Below are 27,142 nucleotides of genomic sequence, written 5' to 3' on the forward strand. Positions count from 1 at the left end.
CTAGGCTTTTCAGGGCCGAGTACAATAACCTCAGTTTTATCTGAATTAAGAAGCAGAAAGTTAGCGGCCATCCAGGTCTTTATGTCTTTAAGACATTCCTTCAGTTTAACTAATTGGTGTGTGTTATCTGGCTTCATGGACAGATAACACACAGATTTTATAACAAAGAGGTTGTCTGACTGAAATTTCCTGTCACTTCAAGTCTTGGCTATATTCACGTGTAAACTCACAGCCCAGAGACAGCTGAGGCTAAAGTGTGTTGTTCAGAGTTAAACTAATGGTTCATAGTCAGCTCTTTAGAGGTTTGCGCTTGTTATGTAATTAACTAATGTTACCTCACTTTCGATCTGTCAGCTTTCTAAGAGGGGAGACAGGCTTCCCACAGAGGGTGAAAGGACATGCTGTAACAATGCACACTATAAGAGAATGGTTTGTTTGTTTTTTTTGTTGATGTTGTTCTGGTCACCCCACAAAATAAAATTAATAAGCTCATAAACGGCCAGTTTGCCAGATGCCAGTTATTAAAAGGCCCATCCAGGTGAGAAAATTATGAAAGGTTTTGGCTGACAAGAATGACTCTAAAACTTAACTTCGTAATTTTAAATGCAACTATGCAGATGTATATTTTTACCCTATTACTTGTGTAAAATACTGGTAGTGAAACATCTTCCCTGCCAAAGAAAACTGCATGAGTTTTATCATGTAGGATGTTTGCTTTGTAAGTCACCAATTACAAAGCTTCTGTCAAATAACACAGTTGCATTTACTGTTATGTGGAGTCACCTCTGAAGGCTAATTCTGAGTCAGGAATTCCTCGGTATACCAAAAGCAGTAGACTTAATGAAACATGTAAAAACTTGTACAAACTGATGGACATGAAGTACAGATTTTCCACAAAGCAGTTTCATTTTAGGTTTTACTGAGACAGTCCTGAAAAAATCACAAGGAACTCATTTTTATATGCAAAATATGACTTTTTTAAAAATGTGGAGTTCAGTATTCAATATAGTGCAATATTAAACTTTATTACTCCAAAGATAAATTAATTCGCTTTATCAGTATTGAAACTACAGCAGGAATTCAGGACTTTTCGGCTGTTTCCTCATGGTTAAATCTCCCTCTTATCTACAGGAGGAGGCGCGGTGCGTCCGCCAGGAGCCATGTGCCTCCCTCACACCAACAACATGGACAGCAAGCTACAGGGGGCGGGCACAGGGGGAGGGGCTTCACTACGACCACGAGCAGGAGGCGTTCCACTGGAGCCTTTTATACACCAGGTGAGTGCTAACAGTGGGTGAAAAGTCTTTATCTAAAAAAGGAATGTTTGCATTAGGAAAACTGCCAAACATTCAGAAACATAAATATTAAGAGGTTGTTCATACTACATGTAAATTTAAAGCACTTACTGGTATAATTGTGGTATAATAATATATTTTTTTAATATTCTTGTAAAGAGGCAGCAGTTGTAAATATCGTCTCTTTGTTAAGACATTTAGCTTTTTGTTTTGCCTGTTAGCTCTTTTTATGTATGTGTTCTGCATGTGTTTGTGTTTTCAGGTGGGCGGTCACACCAGTATGATGCGTTATGATGACCACACGGTGTGTAAGCCTCTCATCAGCAGAGAGCAGCGCTTCTACGAGTCCCTGCCTCCTGAGATGAAAGAGTTCACTCCAGAGTATAAAGGTCGGTGACTGCTCACTGATGTCAGGTACCAGAGCAGCAGGCGGGAGATAGCTGGAGTTGTTGGTTTATAGTCAGATGTACTTCTACAGCTCCATTATAGGATGTGCTTAAATGCAGGCAGTAACTGACATAAACAATGGCCAGTTTAAAAAAAATAAATAAATAAAATGAGTAAATTAATTGTCTGGCTGTTTGCCTATTCAGCGAGCAATCAGTTTTGTTAAGCAAACTGACTCAAGAGAGTGCTTATGTGCAAATAACTGGTTGATAACATAGCAGCTGTCGTATCGCGTTTCTCTTTGGGTCTTAGTCCTCTCCTGTCGGAGATGGCGAGGACTTTATGATATCAGACAGTGTGCGTGACATGTTTATATTTAGGGCCACATTTAATTAAATTCATAACAATTTCCAATGTAACACAATAATAAACCTCACACAGAAACAGTGAAGGGCAGATCATCTGTGTCTTTTCAATTTTTTTTGTTCCTCCAGCCGGCCTCCCCTGCTTTTAGGAATTAGGACATCCGTCATCATGGTGTATTGTGTTCTGGTTGTAGGTTGGAGCACATGAGGAGGAACAATTTACAGAAATGAGAAAAGCCTGTAGTTTATGGGAATGGTGGAGCCTCTTTTCTCTGACACACCCAGCAAATTCAAGGCTGCTACCTCACGACCCGGGGTAAAAAAACAAAACAAAAACAAAACAAACAAACATTTTTCTCAGAGCAACAATAACAGTGCTTGCTGCTGTAAATGTTATTATCTCTTTACCTCTTGACAGTAATGAAGAGTAACCCTTGAACCTCTTTTATGAAGTGGGAGGTTTTTGTCATATTTCAGGCCTGCTTATAAAACAAAATGACTGGGTGTGCATCAAACGTTGGTGAGGTTAGTCTGTGCCTTTGTACCTTTGGAAAAACCCAGAAACTGTTCCCATGGTCGGCACATCTTTATTGATATATACTGATGTGTCAAAACTCATCATTAAAGGTAAAGTGATGTTGTCGTCGTCATGGAAGAAAGAGTTAAAAACTTAAAGGATTAAAAGCCGGTTAGAGGCCTCTCTCCAGTAACCTGATCAGCAAGTATAAATATAAAAACTCTTTTTCCAGCTGCTCTGATCCACAGCAACAAAGCTATAAAGAAAAAACTTAAACTAGTTGTATTCAGTTACACTGCTCTCTCTTGCTCTCTCTCTGTTATAGTGATACCTGCACAACACAAAAGCAAATTTAGAAGGGGGACTTATAGTGTTCTCCACTACATTTATTTTACAGCTTTAGTTTCGACTAATTTAAATTAGTTTGCCTATCTTTTGTGGGCCAATAAAACTCTAATCTTGAAAACATCTTTTTGTGTCATATCTATAAACGAATCATGGAAAACCTGCTTGATACTCGATCCCAAAGGCAACCAGGCGTAGCCACATCCCACCGAATGCTAACTGTACAGGATCCAAAATACAGTGGACCTGAACATAGACATAGAGAGAGAAGCGAACAATGACAGCAGCATGAGGGTATCAGTTAATGAGATCAGTTAACAAGCTGCTGTGGTGAAAGAAAATGAAAGCACTGTATTATTAAATGGAGTGAATGTAAAGTCACATTAACTATGGCAGATTGTTTATAGGTTTCAAAGACAAGCGTGTAGAAGCACAAAATCTCGTTGAAAGTTCCCGCACCACTACACCACTAGCTGTAAGGTTTTGGGTAAGGCACTGCTGTTTGTAGTTGGGAAATCTAAAATAAGTCCCTGTATTAGCAGTCAGTACCCTGCAAAACTGTGTGCACTCTTAAAACTCATCAAAGAGGTCTGAAAAGGTCTTTTAATGTCTTTGTGACATTTCCCGAACCTCCTGTTAGCCTGAATAAGCCAGTAGTAAAAGACAGTTGAATTTTATTGATTTCACAGCAGTGAGGTCTCTTTTAGGGGAGCTAAACCCTCAATGGTTCAGCATCAAACACTCATGCTCTATATTCCTTATTTTCTAATGTTTGGTGGTGAATGGAGAGGCAGACTGACAGGAAAGAAGGAAGGAAGTACGGATGTTTAATGGAAGAGGAGAGCTTTAGCTGCTCTGCTCATCGTCACCCGGCATAGAGTCTGACTGTTTCTACTTGATTTTGCTGTAGTAACAGACCCAAGCAAATGTCAAAGACCACTAAAACGCAAATGAAACATAGGCTTCAGTATGAAGCATTAGTTTCATTTCTGTGATATCAAAATGTCTGCCAAAAGGAAGGCAGACGAGACTAAACAGCAGCGTCTCAGTTGAGCACTGCTTACTGACTCTTAGCAGGTTTGAGCTCATAGTCAGGTCAGATTATATACTATTCTCTTATTAATTGAGACATCATCCAAGCATTTCCTGCTTTGGAAAAGGTGTTCTTTTAAACTGCAGTGATTTGTCTTTTTTTGTTTTAACAGACATAAGCCCCTAAAACTATTAAGTCGCATCTGTAGCCTTTGTTTTTTTTTTGTTTTGTGTTTTTTGGCACTAGTTGCGTGCAGTTTTTAGAAACTTTTTAGACTGCAGGCCATGCACTCACACTCTCTTAGACACCAAATATATGAATGCCTTAGAAAAGACTTACTCTCAGGCCAAAAATAAGGCACCAACATTATAAAGAGAATGTTCCACTCTTCACTCCTGTGGCATTTAGTCTGTTTAAATTGAGCTCAGGTTTGTTCACCCTCTTGATGTGGTCTGCTTGTGCAGGTGTGAACGTGTTAGTCGGACTCATGTGCAGACCAGAACGGGCCTTTGGAGAAAGTGGTCACTGTCCAGTGTCAAACAATCTTCATAGACATTTGTTTATGGTGTGAACATAATCCGGTCAGTTGGCTTGTGACTTGTGATTGACTACTCATTAGCCACTGAGCATGTGGTTTCACATTCAGACTCGCCCTTCACTTGTCACATCTGGTTTGAAAACACTAAAACGGCATCAGTGAAAATGCTTATCTCAATGCTTGAAAATGAGATTTACCAAACCAGTGTGTGATTTCATGATGGCTCTGACGGTGTTTGTCTCTGGCCATCATGGACTGAACACATTCCTGCTTCATCTGCTGCTGATTGGCTCTGTGGGCGGAGTGGCAGGACAACCATGCCACAGATTTCTGCAAATTTTTCTTGTTGCGGTTATCCACGTCTCTGCCACACTTGGCTCCTTTACAAGAGATACGATGGACGTATTCCAAGGGTTCTGTACTGCAGTTGATCGGAGGCTTGTACTCCCACTAGTCCACCCTGCTGGTGTTCTGGCTCCCAGTGCCATGACAAGTGTGCTCCGTAAGGAGTCTAAATTTATCTCTGGATGTCTGCCCACTACCCATTGTCCTGCTGATTAAATAACAGCAGACAGACGGACAGCTGCCCAGGCACGACTTTCTGTATCTGTCAAGGTTGTTTCATCCGCCGCAGCTTGGCACCGTCAAATCAAATTACTTCTTATGATGCGGGTAAGGAGGAGGTGAAGTTTTCTGAGGATGGAGAACTCGCTCTGTGCTGTTGAGGGAAGTTTGAAATTCATATTTGGGGTTTGCTTCTCCACTGATGAGCAAACTGACAGGTAAATTAAATTAGGACTAAGATGGATGATGTTGAATGTCTGGCTTGGCAGGGATGACATGCTCTGGTCTGTTTATAAAGCTAAATATAACAGATGTTCAAACGTACATCTGTTATACAAAAAACATTACTGTCTGCTTATTTTATCCATAAATCGTTGTTTAATCAAATTTTAGAAGCACTCTGTACATCTTGATGCATATGGGGTTTTTTTTGATAGATGGATAGATAGATATTGACATTAAACTTTACCAATGTTTCAAATACTGACATTATTGTATGTACAATAAATCCCTGTGAGCCAAAAGTTCAGGTTTTAGACTGCTCTAAATGCTCCTGAGGACGTTTTCTACTCCTGGGTTTTTATGACATCATGGAGAGATTAATAAAATCTCTCTGACAGATTAATAAAAAATAAAAACAAAAATACATACAAAATAATAAAACTGGATCTGTTTTGGACTCAGCTTGACTCTTCTGTGGGTCGCTGGTACGAAAAATACTGACCTTTAAAAATGCAATGTTTCTGCTTTGGCATTTCAGAGTATTTCAGTAGTCTGTTTTTTCTCTTCTGCTCTGAAATGTTTTTAATAATTCCCAACATCCTTTCTGTGTTTGGCTCCGTCCTCTCAGGTGTGGTGCTGGTGTGCTTTGAAGGTGACTCTGACGGTTACATCAACCTGGTGGCCTACCCCTATGTGGAGAGCAACATGGAGGGAGGAGCCGGCGAGCATGAGGAGCGTGACCCCCCAGAGAGGGAGCAGCCGAGGAGGAAACACTCCCGCCGCAGCCTGCATCGCTCCTCATCCACCTCTGAACACAAGGAGGAGCGGCCCGATCGGAGGGAGGCGCACGACACAGAGACCTCGGATAAGTAAGATATACTCGAGGAGACAATGAACTCGTGGACTGATTTCACTTGATGTAGGACGGTTCGTGTGAAAATATTTTATTGATCTATGTCATAAATTTGACGACAAAGGAGAGAAGCTGAAGGCAGATAACAAGAAAACTTGTAGTTTATATTTATATTGGGTCATTTGGCATCAAACAGTCCAGTGGTCACATTTATAACATACCCTTGAAACCCACAGTAGATGCAGCAGTCAGAGCAGAGGGTCACCTGCAGTGCTTTTAACGATCCCCTCTCCTCCTCTTTCTCCTCTCTGCAGTCTGGCAGAGCTGAAGAGCCCGAGACTCGACCCAAAGGTCCTCTCAGATGTTCCCTTTCAGATGCTGGACTGGAACAGCGGTTTGACGTCAGAGAAGATCAGCCACAATCCCTGGAGCCTTCGCTGCCACAAACAGCAGCTCAGCCGCATGAGATCTGAGTCCAAGGACAGAAAGCTCTTCAGTATCCTTCCCCAAAAGTGTTGACCATGTAACCAAGGGTCCTGCTGTTTATCCTGCTGATCTGTGTATTAAGACATTATATTAAATTGTAATTGGCCCTAGTTTTCAAAGATGATCATAGGAAATAGGAATAAACCAGTGTACAAAAATTACAAAAAATTATATTAAGACAAAATACCGTATGTTAGTTTTTCATATGATCGATGCCTGCATAGTTTATTTTTAAGTTGGATGTATGAAATGTCTCATTCTACATCTCATCATTACTAACTCAAACATACTCTTTGGATATGATAGCTTTTGCAGTTTTATCAGTTATTTGTGATCCACAATAGGTTTTATTGAAGCAGAGGTCAGGTATGAAAACTGAAAACTGATGTTCATGTTCATTCAACTTCATTCAAGTTTCATTTCATGTCGTATTTTCTCCCAGTGACCCAAACTCTTCTAGTGTTGTTTTTTCTGGCCATCCAGGGTGGTCAAACCAACAGGTGGGAAGCACTACTTGACATTTAAGTGGTGATAAAAAAGCTAATAAATGTACCTTAAGGTACATTTAACCAATCACAGCATATTAAAAACACTGATTGGTGAAGTGAATAACATTGTCACGCTTTTAAAGGCACCTTTCTCATGATTTAGAGGTCTGCCAGAGGAAGTACTTCCTAGCATCCCTGAAAATTACCCAGATGGGTCTTGATGGTGATTGGTTAAACATGGAGAACGTGACCTATTCATTCTACACAAATACCTTTTTTGCCTGTTACCTATTGTTTTGTTTTTATTTTTAAAATGCTGATTTACTTTTGTTTTTTTACATCTTCATGTATCAGAGACATTGTAGAAAAGAAGAAAAGGGACAATGACACACAACAAATGACCAGCTGTGGGCCATCAGATAATGGGAAGCGCCGAATGTAAATGTGAGAGAGAGTCTGTGCAGACCAGAGTGGGAATAAAGAGGAGGGCTGGAGGTTATCAGGTTAGAGGTCATGTTTTGATCTGCAGCTTCAAAGAGAGCAGCCTGCAGCTGTCTGGATATTAGCGCTGAGGGGAGTGAATGAGCAGCACACACTCTGTCCTCAACAAGCTCCATCTGTCTTCTGTCAAAGCAGATTCAGCACGCTGCTGTCACCTCAGAGGTTCTCCATATTTACTGTACAGACACAAACAGCACTCGCATAACCAAAATGATCAGCGCCCAGGCCTGTCATCTTTAAGTGTGACAGGCTTTTCTTTTGTTAAGAGTGAGGTTTTCAGAAGGCCTTTGTTTTAGTTTTAATCATTAATGGCGCTGTTGGGGAGAAGAAAAATCAAGATTGAAAGGAGAGGAAATCTCTCCCTTCCTGGGTGGGTTCTTAATGTCAGTCATATCCCACTGACGTTAACTTTCAGTTGAGTTTGTGCACAGTATTTTGTTTGCATACATTTAGGTTTTTTTTTGATTTAGTAGTTGTTTGATCTTTTTGCACAAGAGATCAAACATAAAAAAGGGTGGAGGTCAAGGACAGTTGGCTCCTTAACTGCAGCTTTTTAACCAGAGTTCCTGTTGTTAGAGAACGTGGTGCACCACTTCTCTTACCCCTGCATCCTGGACCTGAAGATGGGCACCCGACAGCACGGAGACGACGCCTCGGAGGAGAAGGCAGCCAGGCAGATAAGGAAATGCGAACAAAGCACCTCAGCGACGCTGGGAGTCAGAGTGTGTGGCATGCAGGTACAAAGGATGACTTGCACCACTGAACACATGAGAACAGTGGTCCATCAGGGGCCTGAACAAAAAGATAAACACACACTAGTTTATTGTTTGATCCCGCAACAAACCGAATGCTGCAGGAGAAGCGGGTGCAATATCATCGCAATCTGCTACCACCTCTGCAAGATAAGCTCACGTGTCTGCTGTTATTAGGACAACAAAGAGCACTAGTTCTCATTGTCCTACTAATAATAATCATGATATTAACAATTTCACGAATTAGTGGAAATATTTAGAGGGAAAGGAATAAATATGTAAATAAACATTAGAAATGGTTGTATGCATATTTTTCCAGCTATAATGATTAAATTGAATCAGAGGGAACATCTGTTAATATCTAATCCAGACTCGCGTTGTACTGAGCTGTTGCCCACCTGTCCCTGCAGGTGTACCAGCTGAACACCGGTCACTACCTGTGCAGGAACAAGTACTACGGCCGCGGCCTGTCGATCGAAGGCTTCCGCCAGGCCCTCTACCAGTACCTGCACAACGGAAAGGGCTTGAGGCGGGACCTCTTTGAGCCAATCCTGGATAAGCTTCGCACCCTGAAAGCGGTGCTGGAGAGGCAGGCATCCTATCGCTTCTACTCTTCCTCGCTGCTCATCATCTATGAGGGAAAGGTGCGCCTGATGTTGAAATAACTATTTTTATACTTCTAAATTTTTTTTGATTTTGGAAGTGTTCTGATTCCAACTGATTCCCTTTGTTTGACCCGATTTTTTTTTTTTTTTTTTTTTTTTTTTTTCGTCTGTAGGAACCCGAGAGTTCCTCTGTCTGGCAACCGAAGACCTCCGTGTCACCCACAGAGTCCCACTGTGGCCCGGCCCCCGATGCACCCTGTGAAACGGACATGAGCCAGAAGCCAGACACAGGATCCCTGCCCTCTCAGGGGTCTGGACTGATGGCTCCGGCCTCCCCATCACCTTCCCCTCATCCTCCCACACAAGCCCCGCCCCCTAAGTCAGACTGCCACTCCTTCCTCCCACGCCCCCCATCGCCTCATCCTCATCCAGAATCCACCTCCTCGGCTCCCAGTTTAGGTTCCTTCCCCTCTCCCGCTCCCCTGCCCCAGCAGCCCCCCTTGGTGGACGTTCGCATGATCGACTTCGCCCACTCCACCTTCAAGGGTTTCCGCGGCGACACAGCCGTACATGATGGGCCAGACAGGGGCTACATGTTTGGACTGGAGAGCCTTGTCCAGATCCTGGAAAGCCTGCGGGAGGACAACCTGTAGCTCCATCACTCACTTCTGTATCTTTGTGAGGACCTGAGAAGGTTTGTCTCACAGTGCGGACCAGCCTCACACCCAAAGTATAACTGGTCCTCACAAAGATAGACACACACACATAGACAGACACGCATGCACGCACACACACACACATATATGCACACACACAGCTGGTTGTGAGATAGTTCAGGTTGTGCTGTCAGTGCAGTTTGTCTAGCCGTGTTTCCAGCAACAATCGGCTGTAAATATGGAACATGATTCTCCAGGACATTGCCGTGCAACTGCAGGGAAGTGGGACATTGGAGCCAAAATGGCTGCCAATTAAAGATGATACGGAGAACCAACAGATACACTCACAGCTTGTGCTTCTATTCTTGTGAGGACCTTTGACATAATGCATTCCCTGAACGTAACCACAGCTAAATGACAACCCTGTAGTCGCCATGCTCATCTTTAAAGTAACTTTTGTCTTTCTGGGCACCATTTTAATCATTCTGAAATTACAGGATGTGGTGGAGCACCTCCTGAGCTTTCTCCTGATGGAGAGATTTAAGACATTCACAAGTTTCTGTCAGCAGGAACATGTCTCTCATTTCAGTCATTCAGGAGGCTAAAAATAAGTTAAAAGGAATGAAGTTGTGGATGAGATCCACTTTAAAATACAGGAACGTCTTTCTGGGAAAGATTCAAATTACAGAACAGTCCAGTCTGAATAGAGCTTTGTTTATTTTACCATCACTTTCAGAATGATGAGTGTGCATAGTTGGAAGAGGACGGTTTCTCTGTGTTCGCCTAAAATCTGTAAGTGAACTAGTTTGAAAAACAAAAAAGGGGCAACAGGTAAAACCAGATCAGAGCGGAGTACTTAATGTCCTTTGGTACAAATCTGGAAACTAGAGCAGGAGCATCAAACTCATTTTAGTTCGCACAACCCAGTTTGATCTCACATTTTTCAAAGCGTGCATTTACAGCTAAACAATAAGTCCAATTTAAACAGTGTGTATCAGTTTTTCGTCTTTCTTGACATTACATTTGCATTACAGTTTAACAGTATTTTTTAAACACACAACCTTCATATGTAGAGGATTTTGGAGCTAAACGGCAGTCCATCCTCTGTGCGGAACAGATGTTTGACACCCCTGAACACGAGAAACGTTCCTCTTTCCTCCTTTCAGTTTTGAAACTGCCTTCTCACACGTTCTGCACAGTGAAATAATAAACCAGTTGCTCTTTAACCATAACAAAATGTGAAGGATGTCCTCACAAAGATAGAGGGACACACACGCTCACAGACACACATCCTGGGAACAGTTGTCTTTGGAGCTTTTTGACAGCGTCCCAGGACACAGCGTCCTGTCTGATTGGTCAATCAGCTGAATCCCACAGACCTCCCACTGAACACATTTTTTCCCTCACTCCCTGACCTCCCATCACCTTTTTGTCCTCACTCTTTCTCTACAGAAACCAAATCTAGACAGGTGAACAGAACTCATGCTCAGAAAAACACCCAAGAATCTGTGAAAGCAATAGATGGCAAACTCCCCCCCAAATAAAAGAGACATAGAAGTAGGCTTCAGGGAGAGAGCATAGATGCATTTCAAAATGTTGTATGGCCATTTTTTTGTTTTTCTTTTAATTTTTGTTTTGTTTTTGTTTTTTTGGAGATTGAATCAGGAAAAACACGAGTAGTCGGTGTCCTGTGAAATCATCCTCGGGGTTATTGGAAGCATAAGTGTCACTTTTCCAAATCTGGTGTTGGTGATGCTTGAGCCCCTTTCAGACACGTGTCGCTTTAACATGAGTGTTCCTCACGGTTTCTTTACAACACTCCCTCTAGAATGATGGCGAGAGCTAAAAGTACAACACAATGTTTACTGCATCATAGAAAAACCCAGTATTGTGAGCAGTGTAATCGCACTTTGAACTGCCGTCTTCCATAAGAGCAGCGTCTCTGTGCATCTGTGAGCACTGCTGAGAAAGCTGTTCCTGGCCCTCTTTAACCTTACTACATTATATAAACTGAGACCTCTACATGTCAGAGCTGTTTAAGTTATTCTGTTGAGCGCTAAGAAAGTCACATACAGGACTTTCGCTCCGTCTGTGAGTGTCTGAAAGGGTGCTTCAGATCTGTATTCTTAATTTATTATTGTCAACAAATGTCATGAAAAAAATACCCAAAACACTGAGACACACCTTCCTTATCCTGTAGATACTCACAACAGCAGGTGTGTCAAACTCATTTTAGTTCATGGGTCACATAATGCCCAGTTTGATCTCAACTGGGGCCAGACTGTTTAGACCATACATTTAAGACACTTCTGCAGCCCCCCCCCCCTTTTTTTAAGTGCAAAAGAAGTCAATTCTGACAACAGATGAGATGTTTTAGTGATTTTTGGTTTTAAAATTTGATTTCTTTACACAAAAAAGTTTTAGAGATTTTATTTTTTTTATAAACAAAACAACATATTTTTCACTTTCCAGACATCATGTCATCAGAACTCCAGGAGTAGATGATTTATTTATCGTTTCAATGGAAAAACAGTAAAATTGGGGTAGATTGCGCCTTCTGGCGGGCTTGTTCTGGCCTCTGGGCTGCATGTTTGACACCCTTGCAGCTACAGCTAGAAATGAGTCGTCCCCAGCAAGAGCGCTGTTTACACCAGTTACATTAATAACATTTAGAAGAAACTCAAGTGTCTGCACGCTTCCCCTTAAAAACATAGTAAATGTGGGAATAGTAGTAGTTTAGTGGCTATTCTTGAGCTTCCTCAGATGATGGGGTTGCTGATTCCTTATTTTAAGAACTTTTCATTGATGTTTTAAATACGAACCTACGACCTTTTGATTGCCTAAAATGATGTCCCCACAGGGTCAAGTCTTGTGTGTAAGGGGTCAAGACTTGAACTTCTACTCATAACACATAACACTTAAGATGGCCTGAACATGCTAAAGCAAAATAAAAAACGAATGCTCATGGGCTTGGTTGCTCTAAAAAGAGAAACTTCACAAATCTCGCTAATTTGTTGACAATAATGAAAAATAAAGAATAACAACAGCCTAATTCTTTAAGTTAGGGCTGGGTGGTGTGGCTGAATAACCATATTCAGCATATATTATACACAGATGAGTGACAGATAAAAGGAAAAATATGCACACCTACAAGATCTGGTGAGTGAGATTTGGTGAGGTTGTCCTTTAATTTGTCACCCTTCTGTATTTCATAACACAGAAAACAGGCAAAATCACACAGAAGTATTAAATTCATGTTCATTGAGCTCTTTTTTTTTTTTCAACTTTTATTTTTGAAGCTTTTATTCTATAAAAAATATTTTTATAGATGAAAACACTGAATTATCACCCAGCTCTGTCTCAAAAATAATATATATATATATATATTCCCTCTGATTGGGCTACCGATAGCCAATTGTATTTGTCCATTTATGTCTCTCCAACTGGTACCTGAGGCTGGGCTTGATGCAGCACTGCCCCCTGCTGGACAGCCACAGGAACTTAACCCCAGGAGCTGGAAAGAGAGAGAGAGAGAGAGAGAGAGCGCAAATATGAATATTGTATTTTTGGTTTATGAAGGTGATAATTTATTTTTTTATCCTGCCTTTACCTAAAATCTGTGGGTACATGTTCTTGTCTTTTACATGGCTCCCCCACCCCCTCTCAATGTATAAAAGTTTAAAGAAATTTAGTGACTCTGAGACATTGTGTGTGTGTGTGTGTGTGTGTGTGTGTGTGTGTGTGTGTGTGTGTGTGTGTGTGAGAGACGTTGGGAGCATTGTTAACAGTGTTTTTGGAGCCAGCTGAAGTCTGATTTATTTACCAGATTTCAGACTTGAGTCGGCTCGCTGAGCTCCTGAGCTGTTTGTGGGACACTCAGGTGTGTGTGTGTGTGTGTGAGCGTCAGAGCCATCTTTGGTTTGTTTCACTTCATGTTAAGGGAGCTGGTGAAGAACTGCATGCACATTAACGCCCTCCTGTTTGAGTCTGTTTTCACCACCACATCAGACCGCCCTCGTTCCAGTCGTCTCTGAGTCTCAAGGGGCGATGGGTCCACGCGTCCTCTCAGATCATGAGATTTCATCATGGATATTAGCCTCAGTGATTGATCGGACTTGTTTAGCAGCATTCTCTGCCTCTGCCATCGTCCTGACTGTTTGTTTAGAACAGTGAAACTAAGTGAGATTAAATCTTTCCAGAAGCTTTTGGGCTTGTGTTGTGATTCTTGAAAGCACAGTCGGGGAGGGGTGGGGGGGCGGTGTGACAGAATTAAAAGACTCAGTAAAGTAAAGACTCACTCATGTCATCCAGTGTCTGAGTTCAGAGTGAACAATCAAGGAAAAAAATCACCTCTGGGCATTTGGGACCAGGATCCAACTAAACAAACACACTTTAATGCCCTCCAGTCACAGTTTATCCACAATTCATCCTCTCAAATCTTATTTCCTCCGCCTGGACTTGAAAGCAGGGGAGGAAGAGTAAAAAGAAAACAGGGGTTGAGGCAACAGGTGCTTTAAATAAATGAGACCCAAAAAAGAAAAACAATCAAAAGTGGGGATTTAATGAAAAGCTTTAGTGGCTGAGTCTGTTGATAGTCATGGAAAATAGAGAATTGGGCAGGCTGAAAAGCAATATTCTGTCTGTCTTACACACAAAATTGACAAATTAAAGGAAAAATCTCCACAACTACAGTAAGGCCTAACACCTTGCTACAACACTTGGAGTTTCCTTTAATTGTCCTAGTGAAGCGAATTCCTTACTTTGAAGCTCTTTTTAAAATTATGTCAAATAATGGTGTTTAGTGCAGCCCAACTACAGTGTGTGAGTGCAACAATGTTCCTATATAACTCTTATATTTAGCCCTGCTTTTAATTAAATTTGTAAGTAGAATAAAATGCAGGGTAAGAGTCCTCCTTTCATCATGCTTTGTACATTCCAACTGTGCCACTACTCTTATAAACATGGAGGGTAAAAACACTCCAGCAAAAGATGCACCTGTGCGTCTTCTGTTGGTGCACTTTAGAAGCTAAAACTTGCTTTAAAATCATGTACTTGAGATAGATTTTCAGGTCACAGGCAGAAGGGCAGAGCGGGTAAGAAGGCATGAAATGGAGAAACGACAGAAACCTTCAAATTCTGCAAACATCAGAGACCCTCTCCCCGAAAAAACAAATGTACCACAACTGAAAGCAAGATTTCTCCATTTACATACTTAATTAGGTACACCTGTTTAGCCGCTAACCAGCCAGAGGCATGTAGACATGCTCCAGACTACCCACTGAAGGTGATGTAAATGATTTTGAACATGGTATAGTTATTGATGCTAGACAGTATTTCAGAAACTTCTTATCTGCAGGGTTTACAGAGAATGGGCCAAAATAATTTATCCCGCTTTAAGGCAATTTTACTCCGGATGATACCATTATTTATTCAATAAACATCATTTTGTGTTAATCAAGTTTTAAACTTGAAACTTACACTGATTGCTGGAAAGTCTGCTGGCCATTAAACATAATACAGCTTTAGTTTTAGGGTACTTTGTCTTAACTTCTCAGGTCCAGAAGCTGTGCAGCCAAACTTCTACAGTTAAACCTGTGTTGATGCTTCAAACTCAGCAGCAGTCTTTAGATGAGACTTTTTTTTTTTTTCCTGGTGTGACATAGAATTTCCAAAAAAAGCGGGGGAAAAAAATCTCTTAACTGAAGTGAGAGACTTTTCTCACCAAAGCACCTCAGCAGGGGTTATCCCAGGTGCTGGTCTCTGTGACCTCTGAGACATCCTGTCACCTCTACTCCACATCTGCTGTTACATAAGGTCCTTCAGCCAACCTCAGACCGCTATGGAAAGTTTTTATCAAGTCTTTTCTCAAACCTTTCAAAATATAATCTCTGACTCAGTTTATTTCACCAGATTTTCAAATTGCAGCATTATTATGTTTATTTTTGCTGTCATTGTCATAAATCACCATGTTGAATACTGACATCAATTTTATACTGTTACATCACATTTTATACATTTACACTTAACAATCTGAAGCAATATGTGTATAAAACATGTAATCTTATATTGACGGGCTATTATAACGTAAATATCCAGGACATGTGGTAATGTGTTTGTATAGTCCCGCACATTATTTGGATATTCAAAAATATTAAAACTAATTAAAAACACTGTGGAAACTGCTGTTTTATCAATACAATAGCCTACAGATCTCTAACCTTACTGTACACCTGTGTAGCATCAGTAAAGAAATGGGGACCCGCATCACACCTTTCTTTAGCAGATACCACGTGTTGTTTTCCAAAATAAATAACCTTACAAAAACAAGATGGTGCTTGATTTTTTTCTAACGTAAACTTAAATACAATAATTATAAAATGACTTAATAATACATTATTGTTTCTTTGATGTAGAAAACATTAATTTTTTTTATTATTTGTATTTTTAAATCTGCAAATGTTTTGTTTTATTTTAAAAATGTGCATGTGTACAATAACATATTCGCACAGTTGGCTCTCGGGGCAGTATTTACTTTTAAGGGAATAGTATAGTATGTTCTACATCTTCAGTTTGTTTGTTGTTTTTAAATGTAAATGATTAAACAAAACATTATGCATCAGTTGGTAATGGATGATTGTATTGATTTGTAAATGACTTGTCATGAACAACTCGAGCTTATTATATAATATTATTCTGCATTATATTTGTAACTAACTAGACTCACTTTTTCTCTTAAAACACATTTTAGAGTCAAGGTGAAAAAAAGGCAGATGTGAAATGTAAGAGTGAGGTCAGAGGTCAAAGGTGACACGTCATATTAAGAATACACCAGTATCATTTCCTAATTGTTGCCTTTGACCTTCAATCAATCTATCTTTTCGAGCTGTCTTGCGAACGCTACCAAAAACACATGTTTTGCATGCTCCTTAATTTCCCCCCATTTTCTTTGTGAAATAAAAATATACACATTTGTATGTCAGCCTAACACGCTCCTCTTTTAGCCTCTAAATTATCAGCCCGGATTGCCGCCCCACCGGCCCCGCAGCAGGTTGTACTCCCGGTACAGGATGTAGTCCTTCAGCCGCTCCGGCAGCGGCACGAAGCTCATGAAGACCTGGGACCGGAGACGGAGGCGGCCGAGGCTCCGGCGGATTCGCAGGCGGCAGAGATGCTGCAGGCAGCGGGTGTTTTCTGAGAGAGCAGCGGAGGAAGTGAAGGTCATCGGTGAGTTCAGGATTTTCCCTCTGAGCTAAGAGACAACATCTAATTTCAGTCACCTTGCAGTCTGCAGATGTCCGGCCACTGCTTCTGCTCCATCAGAACCGCCTTCAGTTTGGAGCACATGGTCACGTGATCCACGTAGTCCAACAGGACACGAACCACGTGGCCCGACAGGTGTTTCAGCCAGGAAACTGTGATCACCTCGCAGAACTGCGCTGACGGACAAACGGAAGAGCTTTTATTTTATCACTGAAAACAAACGGAGAAGGTTTGCCTTCTGAGTCTGAGTCATGATTACCTTAAACCTGTGATCTGGAGAAAGGAAAATTTGGCTTTTTGTGGAAAGTACCATGTTCCTGATCGTTTTATGTGTCCTTGGAGAACAATTAAACAAAGAAAAAATCTACATATAGACCTAGTAGTTGCTTGGGGTTGGAGTTTTCACTGATGATAAAGAGGCTGAAGTTCCAGCAGCTTGTAGTATAAAGAACAACTTTATTGATTGACATGCGTTTTAGCCTATTGCCTTAGGTCATCAGCAATATATTGCAGACAGCACTTAAAAACGACATGTGTGGGGTATACTTTAAAATATACCTTAAAATGTCTGTCCTTTTAGAGAAAAGTGTCACGTCTCTTTTATTTAGTCTAGAGCTCATTTAACAAAACTTGACCAAAGTAGCTTAGAGACAGGCACATTTACATTCCAGGTCTCTAAAAAAAACAGTTTTAAAATACATGAAAAGCTCAAAGACTTGTTTTATTGTGTTAACTAACTACTGTAGATTGTAAAAATCATGGTCATTTAAATAGTCATCATTAAATGTGTTCATGATTTTCAAATTGATGATTCATCTCATAAGTCATGGTACACTGCTCTCCCCTACACAAGCTGCCCACCTGGGCTCAAGACTGCCATGAACTGAAAACTGCTAGAACATTAGCGTGACTGACCACAGTGAAGTGAGTTTTAAATAATTATGGGCTGACAGGTTGTCAACCAAGAAAGAAACCCCTGCGCCAAAATTGACACTTTCAAGCTCAACTGAAATTTGTATCTACCCACATGGACAAGCTAAATACCTTGTGGAGAAAGGTTTTATGGTTTGGGACTGTTGGACAGAATAATAAAGAGGGAAAAATACTTTCACACTCTTCAACTCCATCTCTAATACAGAGCTAGATGGTTGAAACTTGGACATAATTGAGTCTTCCAAAAGGACAGTAATGGTTTTGGGATGGATGAAATGGGTTAACATTAAGTTTCAAATCTGTATGTGCACTTCGACCCTGTGTGGATAAGAGAAAATCCAAAATGAATTCAAACTTGTGCAAGTCATTAAAGACTTATGCCGTACAATCATTCCACCCTGGAAAAACAACAGTTCAAAGAAATCATGAAAAGCTTGAAATTACCATGGCATTCATTCCCATGATGTGTGTATAAACTTCTCACAACTAGTAGGTGAAGTTGTGTCAGAAACCTTTATCTCATTTAACACTGGTGATGACTTCGACTGATCATAGGACTATTTTGTTGGTGAGATTTTTAAATATCTTGGCTCACCTAGAGAAACATGCAGGTTTTACTTCCATGTTTTATGTACAGCCACTTGTCACCTTTTATATTACCATGGTGTCTTTGATCACGCTGTCGCTCCATCCCTCATAGTCTTCAGGGATGTGGGGTTTGTTTCCATAGGGACAGTCAAAGCAGCGCTCCACATTGTAACCATAGTTACACAGCATCCTGAGAATCACCTGACACACATGACATGAAAACACAATAACATGAGTGAAGCTGTTGAATCTGCAGTAGAGATGTACTGAATAAAGACGGCGGCTCACCTCGTCTTTGAAAGCGTACTGCAGCGCTGACGGGAAGTGAGTCGTGTTTATCCTGGCGTAATAGTTGACGTTGGCTCCGAACTGCAGCAACAGGTCCATCAACTCATAGTTGCCCATGCGCAGTGCAACCTAAAAAAAAACAGAACGCTGAATCATAAACAGTGGTATTGTTTTTTTTTCCTGATGAACAGACCCAGATTCAACCACCCAGCTCAGGACATTGTACCAAACCTTTAAGGAAGCCACGCCCACATCCACGAGCTGAGGTTTTACTTGCATATTAGGGAAGAACATTAGGTGAGATATCTGGGTGTCATCCCAGGAGGAAATTTTAATCCTCAGATAGTCAGTGTCATAAATTTCTGGCAAATGTGTTCATTTTCTGCATAAATTTATGATGGAAATGCCTTTTCTAATGTAAAGAAACCACATGATAAACACACGCTGGTATTCTGCTGGTATTCTTTGATGTTTTAATTTGAGAAAAAAGCATGTGGAGGGCACATGCCCCCCACCCCACCCCTGAGATCAGCACCTGTGCTTGCATTTGTACCTGCAGACATTTGACCGGGTCCTGGTTGGTCATGGCTCCGGCCTCCAGCAGCAATTTTGCTGACGGCATATCATTATTAGAGACGGCAAAGAAGAGAGCTGACTTCCTCTCATCATCGTAGCTGCGGCGAACCCAGGGGTGGAGCATGTAGTTGGGGTCGTACCCTGCGTCCAGCAATACCTGATAGGAGTTTGAAGATGAGGGAACATCTAAACTGGGAACTTTTGCACGAGTAATAAAAAGAAGTCATTCTAACATGATGATTTAGCCCCAACAGACCCAGACTTTTCACACTATGAAATGAAGTTGCTTTGTTATATTGTCACCAACAATCCCTCATTTAGGAGAAATCTCTCTATATAAATGGTAGAGCAACAAACACATGCTGTTTACACCTACTTTTATTGATTATAGAAACACCCATAAACACACACACACACACCTTGATGCAGTTTGTGTGTCCTCCTGCAGCAGCTGAGTGAAGGGGACTCATCCCACTGTCATTTATGTCCCTCATAGAGGTGACAGGAAGCAGTAGTTGCAGAGCTCTGACAGCAAACACACAAAGATACACATTTTTCATGCTTTTTGATTTATTTGCCGAGTTCAAATAGTGTGCAAAAGACTTGAGCCACCGCTCACTTCTTTACCATAACCTGCTAAAATGGGAAACAGGTGCAGCGATTTACTGAAACATGTCTAAACACACATGCAAATATGGTAAAACACTCTGTTCGTACAACTCCAATGAGCTTGAAAGTCAGAATTTGATATGAAGAAGAGTTCTTCTTTAGATGTTGGATGCCTTTTGTTCTGTTCTCTGACCGTTGCTGATGACTGCATTAACCTTCAGTCTGAGTAAAATAAGACTACCCCCTTGGGTCTTGGACCCATGGTTTATGAGTTTTGGGGATGTTTATGGATTGTCTTGTTTTGTATTTTTCATAATCTTGTATTTTGGTTCTGTATCCTGTGTTATTTAGTCTTCTGTTTATGGTGTTCTGTTTACATTCCTGGGGTTTGTGTTGATCCCGTTTCTGTTCCTTTAGCTGCCTGATTGCTTCAGTTGATAATATGTTTTTGATAACCCCCTTAGGTGTTCCCATTCTGTCCCTCCAGTCTTGTCTCTGTGTTATTTCCTGTCTTATTTTGATAGTCTTTTGTCTCATGTGAGTTTGGTTCTACTTTCCTGTGTTTCTTGTTTTTGTTTTTCTGTGAATTAATAATTATTTTAGTTTTTTCAATTATGAGACAATGAGGTGACAGTGCTTTTTCTATAGTTTTAAGGATTTATATCTTAGGTGTGGTTTCTATGATAATTTATAGCAGCATTTCTTTGTAATGTGGAAACCCTGAGATGTTTTTTGCTTAAATAATCATAAATGCATGCTTTATTAAATGTTTTCAGAAGACATTTGAACACTTACTCCAGGTGTCCTCTGTGAGCGACACGGTGGATTGGCATGTGTCCCGTGTGTTTGGCAACGTTGGCATCGGCACCATATTCCAGCAGGAGGCTGATGACGGCTGGATTACCAGACGCTGATGCTTCATACATGATGGATGCCTCGTCCTGTGCCTGAGAGAAGACGTCAGCACCTGCAGGACAAGCAACATGCTTTTAAAGCCATGGTGTGTTTTCTTCTCTTTAACCCAAGATTAGTTTCTTTCTCGGCTGAATCTAACTCTGACAGTGACTTTCCAGCATCTAATGGACCATTATGTAGTTGAAGCTTCTATCACCTTTCTTCAGCAGAATCTGCACCACCTCTAGGTGACCTTCCTGAGCTGCTAGAGCCAGCGGCGTGAGGCCATAGTGGCTGCGGGGGTCGGGCCTCGCTCCGGCCTCCAGCAGCACCTTTACCATCTCCATTCTGCCCAACCGTGAGGCCTCGTGGAGGGGCCGACGGCCATGGCAACCCTCCTGGTGCACGTTGGAGCCACGCAGGAGCAGCAGCTTCACCAAGTCAAGGCGGTCTAAGCGGATCGCTGCAGACAGGCAGAATCGGACAACAACAAACATCACAGAAAAAGCTGTGAGTTAATGTCTGAATCGGTGTCAGATATTAGTATTGAAGTCTGGAAATGCCATGCATCTTACCCACAAATAGCGGCGAGTCCTGGTTGTCATCCTGGATGTCTGGGCTGGCTCCATGTTTGAGGAGGAAGGAGGCATTTTCTATAAGACCATGTTCTACTGCGAGGAAGAGTGGAGTCTGACCTCGCAGCGTGCAACACTTCACTGAGTCTGGGCCTGAAGCTGGAAAACAGGTGACAGATTAGTTTAAATAAAGGCCATCATCACTTACCACACATCTGCACAGATACACTGAAGCCGACACAAACCTTTGTACGTGAGCTCCAGGATGCTCTGGTTGCTCTGAGATGCTGCTTCGTGGAGAGGCGTCCAGCCTCTGCTGTCTGCCAGTGAAAAGCTCTCTTTCTGTCTGACACACAGATCCTTCAGGAGCTTCTCATTACCTGCAGGGATGGACATTCATACAGAGTCTCAGTCTGCAGCATGTAAACATCAGAACCACTTTTTGTTGTTTTATGTGAAGCATACTGTGGTTCAACAAATATATGTCCTCATAGAAAGAAAAATGAAGAAGAAGAACAAAACAACAATGCTGGTGCCTTTAAAGCACTCAAAGTCATCTGCAGCACCAAATTAACAACAAGGACAGTATTAAAACAGGTTTAAAATACAGGAGAAATGATTAAAAACAGATGGTAAGTGGTAATAAGTAATAAGTGGTAATAAGTTCTAAAGACAATGTGCAGAAGGTTGTGTTGGGTCTGAAGCAAGAAGGAGGAGTCAGGAGAAGAGCTGAAGCTGAGCGTAGGAAACAGAAAGATGAAGATATGCAGGAACCAAATCACTGAAAGGTGGATACTTGGTATGTTGGGGAATGGGGAGTCCATGAAGCTGGATAGGATGGTTAGGTGTAAAATGATCAGCAGACAAGATGATTCAGAGACTTTTAACATTATGGGAAATATGGACCTGACAACAATCCATACAGACAACAAAAGGGTGTATGTTGGAAAGTGAAACCTCAGAGCTAATGAGAATAACTTGACTTTTATTGTGACTGGGCTGATTGAGCGTCATCCAAGTGGTGATGGCCTGTAGGCAGGAGGTGAGGAGAGGAGGTGGCACATGTTTTTTTTTATGTGCCAGGGAAGAAGATGCAAATTCTTAGCATAAGAACTAAGCTCACTGATGTTGTTCAAGCAGTCACATGCTAGACTGCATTATGTCAAAGTATTTTTCTTATTCCAGTTCTGAAAAAGAAAACAAAGCTTTAGCTTATTTTTTATTATTTAACAATAAAATCAGAAGTGTTCATCTTGTCTCACCTTGTCTAATAGCAGTGAAGATCTTGCTGATGTCTGCAGATTCTGAGCTGCTGGAAAGAAAAGACAGAACAAAACAAAACAAAAACCCCACCACACTCAGTTTCCATCTGTTTTTTCTTTTACTGGCGCTATGTGATGTCAAAGAGAGCAGATCTTGAATATGGCCACATATCAATCACAAGAAAGCTGCTTAAACAAATTTGTTTCAAACAGAAAGCAAACTGAGCTACACAATGGTTCAGTATTATTTTAAAGAGTGAATCATGCATATTAAGGATTCCAAAAATAAAAAACTGAAGCTGAATATGAGCACAACAAGTTCCTTAAAACATGGCAAACATCTGATTTTTCCAGGTATCTGCTGGACTGACCTCCTGTCCTCCCGCGTTGTGGCGTTTCTGTGCATCTCCTTCTGCTTGTTGCTCTCCAGCAGACTCTGTTCAATCATGTACTGAGTGGCTGCATCATCTTCATCATCCTCATCGTGAATGCCGAACCGATCAAGCTCCATGATGCCAGAATAAATGATCGCGGTCAGACCAGGTGAATCCTGCGTATTTAAATCGGGTCAGAATTTAGTCAATTTCTACTTCCTGATGTTGAAACCGGGCTGCTGAATTAAAGAGGTCATATGTTCATATTAATGGAAAGAAACCTACACAGGTCATTCCAGACAGACGAGCCTGTGGCCATGGCTCTAAACAGACCTTGGATCTAGCTTACTTTTCTGAGAACTTAATCAGATTACTTAATCTGTGAAACCAGTGCAAGAAATTTAGAAGCAAACACTTTGCTCTTTGATTTTGTAAAATAATAAAAAATAATCAATCATCATTTACATTTAAAACATACAAGATTCGATTCAAGCTGTGGACCTTTTATTGAAGGTCATCCATCTGTCTACTGTCAAACTAAAGCTTTTTCACAGTGTTAACCTTTCACATACACTCACCTTTCTGTTTATCAGCAACAGCTGTATGCTTGCTTATTCATGCAGCATGTGGCAGCACAAGGAGAAACTGATAAATCTCAGTGATTTTATGGTACGACTGCTGTGGCTGATCTGGAGTTTTTCTCCACAAAAAGTTGTTTTAACTCAGCTTTCCCTTTCATTTTTCTTGTTTTGTTTGGCCTCAAGGTTCAGTTTAATTATTGATTTTGTCTTCTGAGAATCCTGCTTTTGTCTGTCTGTGAGCTAAATGGAATTTATAGTATTTATATAGTACCGTTCTACTCAGCGGAGCACTCAATGCACTTTTTACTGGAGCGCTCATTCATCCGATCATACAGCACTTTTATCTATGCCTGAGTGCTTTCTAATTGTCTGATTAATGCATCAGGGCAACTTAGGGTTCAGCATCTTATACAGGGACACTTTGGTACACAGCTGGAGGAACCACTGAACCACTGACCTTCCAATTGGTAGATGACCCACTCTACCACCTGAGGCACAGCTAAATGTCTTATGTTTTATTATTGTCTTCACCCTGTGTTAGTCCCAGTTTTTGTTTTTTGTTCGTAAAAGGCAAAAATATGCCTGAGCCCAGGAGTACTGAGATTCAATGACGTGATACAATGGAATTTTTTGGAGGTCATTGCAGGTAAAAGAAAATAATATTGGAGCTGTGGAGGCTAATATTCCAAGAAAAAATATTCAGAGTTTCAGTGACTAAAGTGTTAAAATATGGGAGAAAAAACATTATAGTCATAAAGCTACAAGCTGGGACCACTGATGTGGTCTAAAATTAAAGGTTCTTATCTAAGAAAAATACTCAGAACAAAAAGCAGCAGGAAGTGCTGTGGAGTGATTGTTCCAGGTCTGTGTTTTTATTCCTGGAAGTTCTTGAAAGTTCAAAATAATCCTCTGTGTCCTCAGGAACACAGATTTCCTTCCTTTTTATTTGTTTGTTTCGGAGTCACCTGAGAGCTGAAAATTGGTGCTACTCAACACATTATGCTCATTTTCAGACACATTGTTATTTCTGGACTCCACTCACAGATCAAAATAATCTTTGTTTAGCCTTTTCTTGGCCTTAGTGCATCCCCTCCAGTCATCACCTGACTGAAACAAGTTGTTTTAGCTCTTCCCACTTTTAAGCCAAGTTTCTACTGATTGGCTGCCCCTCATTAATGTTACGTTTAAAAGCCACAGCAGGTGAACGAGGGCTGAGGTGTCTGCGATGAGCATATTAAGGATGCCCGCTCTTTGTGACATCATAGAGAGCCAAGAGTTGAAACAACAGCCTGGAACTGAGTGTGTACTACTGCGTGAAGCAAGATGTTCAGGAGACAGGAGGCCTGAGTTCACCAGACCAGTTTAAAACTTTAAAGTAAAACCATCATCTCATTGTAGGTTTGTGAGCTGACAGATCAGATGTCACCTGTTTCCTTTACCTTGTGCTTTGGTGTTGGGTTGGCTGAGTCCCTGCAGATTCAAAGTTGTTGTTGCTGAAAGCTGGCAGAAGGAGAAGGAGGAGGTCTGTGAAACCAGAGCTTTATGTCCACACGGGTTCTCTCGACAAAGCTCCACAGCTTCTGTGTCCTTCAACAATATATGTTCATACAGCATGACTCCAAATACACACATGCGATTTACTCACCAGATTAACACATCTGCATCAGAGACGTCTCACATGTGTGACAATCCTGCAAAGCTCAGGCTCAGGGCCTGTCATGTTTCCTCTGTGCAGCTACAACACTCTGGCTGAGAGGACAGGGATCTGACACCAGTTACTATATTTACCTGCTGTAGACAGACAGCGTGACACTGCAGGGTGGTTAGAGCTGTTTACCCTGACACACCTCCACCCTCCAGTCTGTTTGGTGTCTGCTTCTCATTGTCAGCTCGTCTGCCTGATTTTGTTGACAATTTAGAATTAAAAAAGAAAGCGTTGACACAATCATCAGAGTTTGCCTGAATTTTGTTATCAAATTATCCCAGTTTAAAAAAGCCCAACACACACCTCAGATTTGCCTTTTTTTATTTTTTTTAAAGAAAATGTTCTAAGCTGTGTTCTTCAAATTGTTTAGAGCAAATATCTGGTACTGTGGCAGGACTCCAGCTGTGGACCTGCCGGGCGAGCTTCACGACGCTGAGCTGTGAGCACAGACCTCACTAAAGGTTGTCAGCTGGAGGTCAGTTTGTAGGGCTCTGGCAGTGCTCCTGCTTTCGGACCTGGCACAAAGGAGCAGATACCGGTCCCACTGCTGGGCTGATGACCTTCTATGGCCCTGTCCGGCTCTCCTTGTAACTCCTCCACACTCTTAAAACTCAGCTGGAAGACAGAGTAAACCTTCTGATGGCACTGGAGGAGCTGGACTAGCCTGCAGGCACCACCTCACACTATTAGTGCCAAGGACGCAAGCATAAAGCAAAACTAGACAAAGCAGTCAGGAGGGACAAGGAGAGAGCGGTGGTCATGGATTCAAAATGGTTTCTGGATCCAACTTGTTATCCATGAAGTTTAAACGACTTGGTGTCATGATGTGACTTTTATTTATTTTAATCAGTGCAAAATGTAATTCAAACTTTTTCCACCAGAGGGCAGCGTTTCACCGTGTTTACTGAGACGTTATGAGCTGTTACTGTTAGGCATTTCTTTTTTTAAAAATTTGTTTTAGCTTGAAGCTCGTTCTCTCAAGAGGTATTTCATTTCTCCAGGGCACCACCATCAATGAACGTGTTTTTAATGACCTCCTTAAATAAAAATGACAGACTCACTGCAGCATCTGCTGTTACAAAGTGGTATCAGACTAAAACCACAGACAGCACAGATACAGCTTTAGTTTATCTCCTTGGAAATTAAGTCATAGAAACAGCTTTTATACCATTTTTAAAAGAACAAGTACCTTTAAGTGTAGTTTTTATTTTTAAATTCACTTCTTAAAATATCTTTGATTTGTTTGTATTAATTGTGTAACACTCGTAGTACCAAAGTAACTGGAAACCTGTTTAAAACTTAAAAATAATAATAACACAGGTTGGGCCACAAAATGCCATCATTTTGTGAAACGTGCAGCACTTTTAGATTTTTTTCTTCTTCTGCTGAACTCAAAAGCTCCTTTTGGGGGATAAACCACTGGAAGACTTTGCTCAGTATAACCCAAAAACATGTTCTTTTTACATCAACGGCAGGTCTGTATGTCTTCACTTATTTTTGATCCACAGTATTATGACCCAGCTTATGATCTGAGATCAGGTATAACTGTGTCTACATTCAAAATCAGTGTCAGAATCTTTATATTATCCCAGCCCTGTACTTAATGACTGTATGTTGAGTCGCCCACATATTTTAAATTATTTACGTCACATGAAAGGGTGAGTGCAAAATGACGACCAAACCGCAAAAATATGTTCATGTGAAACTTGTTTTTGCTACTGTTCACATTAATGAGATCTTACAAAATTACTTGAAGTCCTTATTTTGAGGATATATACAGAAAAGACTGACATAATTGGCCTGAATTAAATGTTAAACGTAAGCCAGTTTCTGGTAATATTGATGTAGTTTAACCTGAAATTCAAGCAAAAACAGTTTGCATGATTCACT

General features: G+C 41.1%; 2 protein-coding genes across 5 annotated transcripts in view; one reads left to right on the top strand and one right to left on the bottom strand.

The window, feature by feature from the left end:
- The window catches only part of ip6k1 (inositol hexakisphosphate kinase 1), a 38,439-nt gene extending 23,670 nt beyond the window's left edge, over positions 1 to 14,769 (top strand). For both annotated transcript variants that reach the window (XM_005938887.3, XM_005938886.3), the window contains exons 3-9: positions 1,132 to 1,277; positions 1,558 to 1,684; positions 5,895 to 6,135; positions 6,434 to 6,615; positions 8,156 to 8,331; positions 8,757 to 8,990; positions 9,125 to 14,769. In XM_005938887.3, coding sequence (XP_005938949.1) covers positions 1,161 to 1,277; positions 1,558 to 1,684; positions 5,895 to 6,135; positions 6,434 to 6,615; positions 8,156 to 8,331; positions 8,757 to 8,990; positions 9,125 to 9,604 — 1,557 coding nt within the window. In that variant the 5' untranslated portion in view covers positions 1,132 to 1,160 and the 3' untranslated portion in view covers positions 9,605 to 14,769. The remainder of the gene's footprint in view (positions 1 to 1,131; positions 1,278 to 1,557; positions 1,685 to 5,894; positions 6,136 to 6,433; positions 6,616 to 8,155; positions 8,332 to 8,756; positions 8,991 to 9,124) is intronic.
- A 754-nt stretch (positions 14,770 to 15,523) lies between these two features.
- On the bottom strand, positions 15,524 to 27,104 carry LOC102306659 (dynein axonemal heavy chain 12). 3 transcript variants are annotated; one of them, XM_005938884.2, is made up of 14 exons: positions 25,193 to 27,104; positions 24,987 to 25,047; positions 22,964 to 23,142; positions 22,593 to 22,639; positions 21,576 to 21,710; positions 21,331 to 21,489; positions 20,973 to 21,218; positions 20,657 to 20,828; positions 19,672 to 19,777; positions 19,230 to 19,409; positions 18,677 to 18,805; positions 18,461 to 18,589; positions 16,885 to 17,038; positions 15,524 to 16,798 (listed from the first exon to the last, which is right to left on the bottom strand). In XM_005938884.2, exons 3-14 carry the CDS (start codon positions 23,101 to 23,103, stop codon positions 16,620 to 16,622), a joined length of 1,776 nt encoding a protein of 591 aa, XP_005938946.1. In that variant the 5' UTR covers positions 23,104 to 23,142; positions 24,987 to 25,047; positions 25,193 to 27,104; the 3' UTR covers positions 15,524 to 16,619. The 3 variants fall into 3 exon arrangements, with proteins under 3 accessions (XP_005938946.1, XP_005938945.1, XP_005938947.1); XM_005938883.2 differs by having other exon boundaries at positions 22,593 to 22,642; XM_005938885.2 differs by lacking the exon at positions 15,524 to 16,798 and having other exon boundaries at positions 16,924 to 17,043; positions 22,593 to 22,642.
- Positions 27,105 to 27,142: the final 38 nt, after the last annotated feature.

Source organism: Haplochromis burtoni, unplaced genomic scaffold, assembly GCF_018398535.1.
Source record: "Haplochromis burtoni strain Fernald_Lab_line unplaced genomic scaffold, NCSU_Asbu1 Contig_183, whole genome shotgun sequence".
Classification (NCBI taxonomy): domain Eukaryota; kingdom Metazoa; phylum Chordata; class Actinopteri; order Cichliformes; family Cichlidae; genus Haplochromis; species Haplochromis burtoni.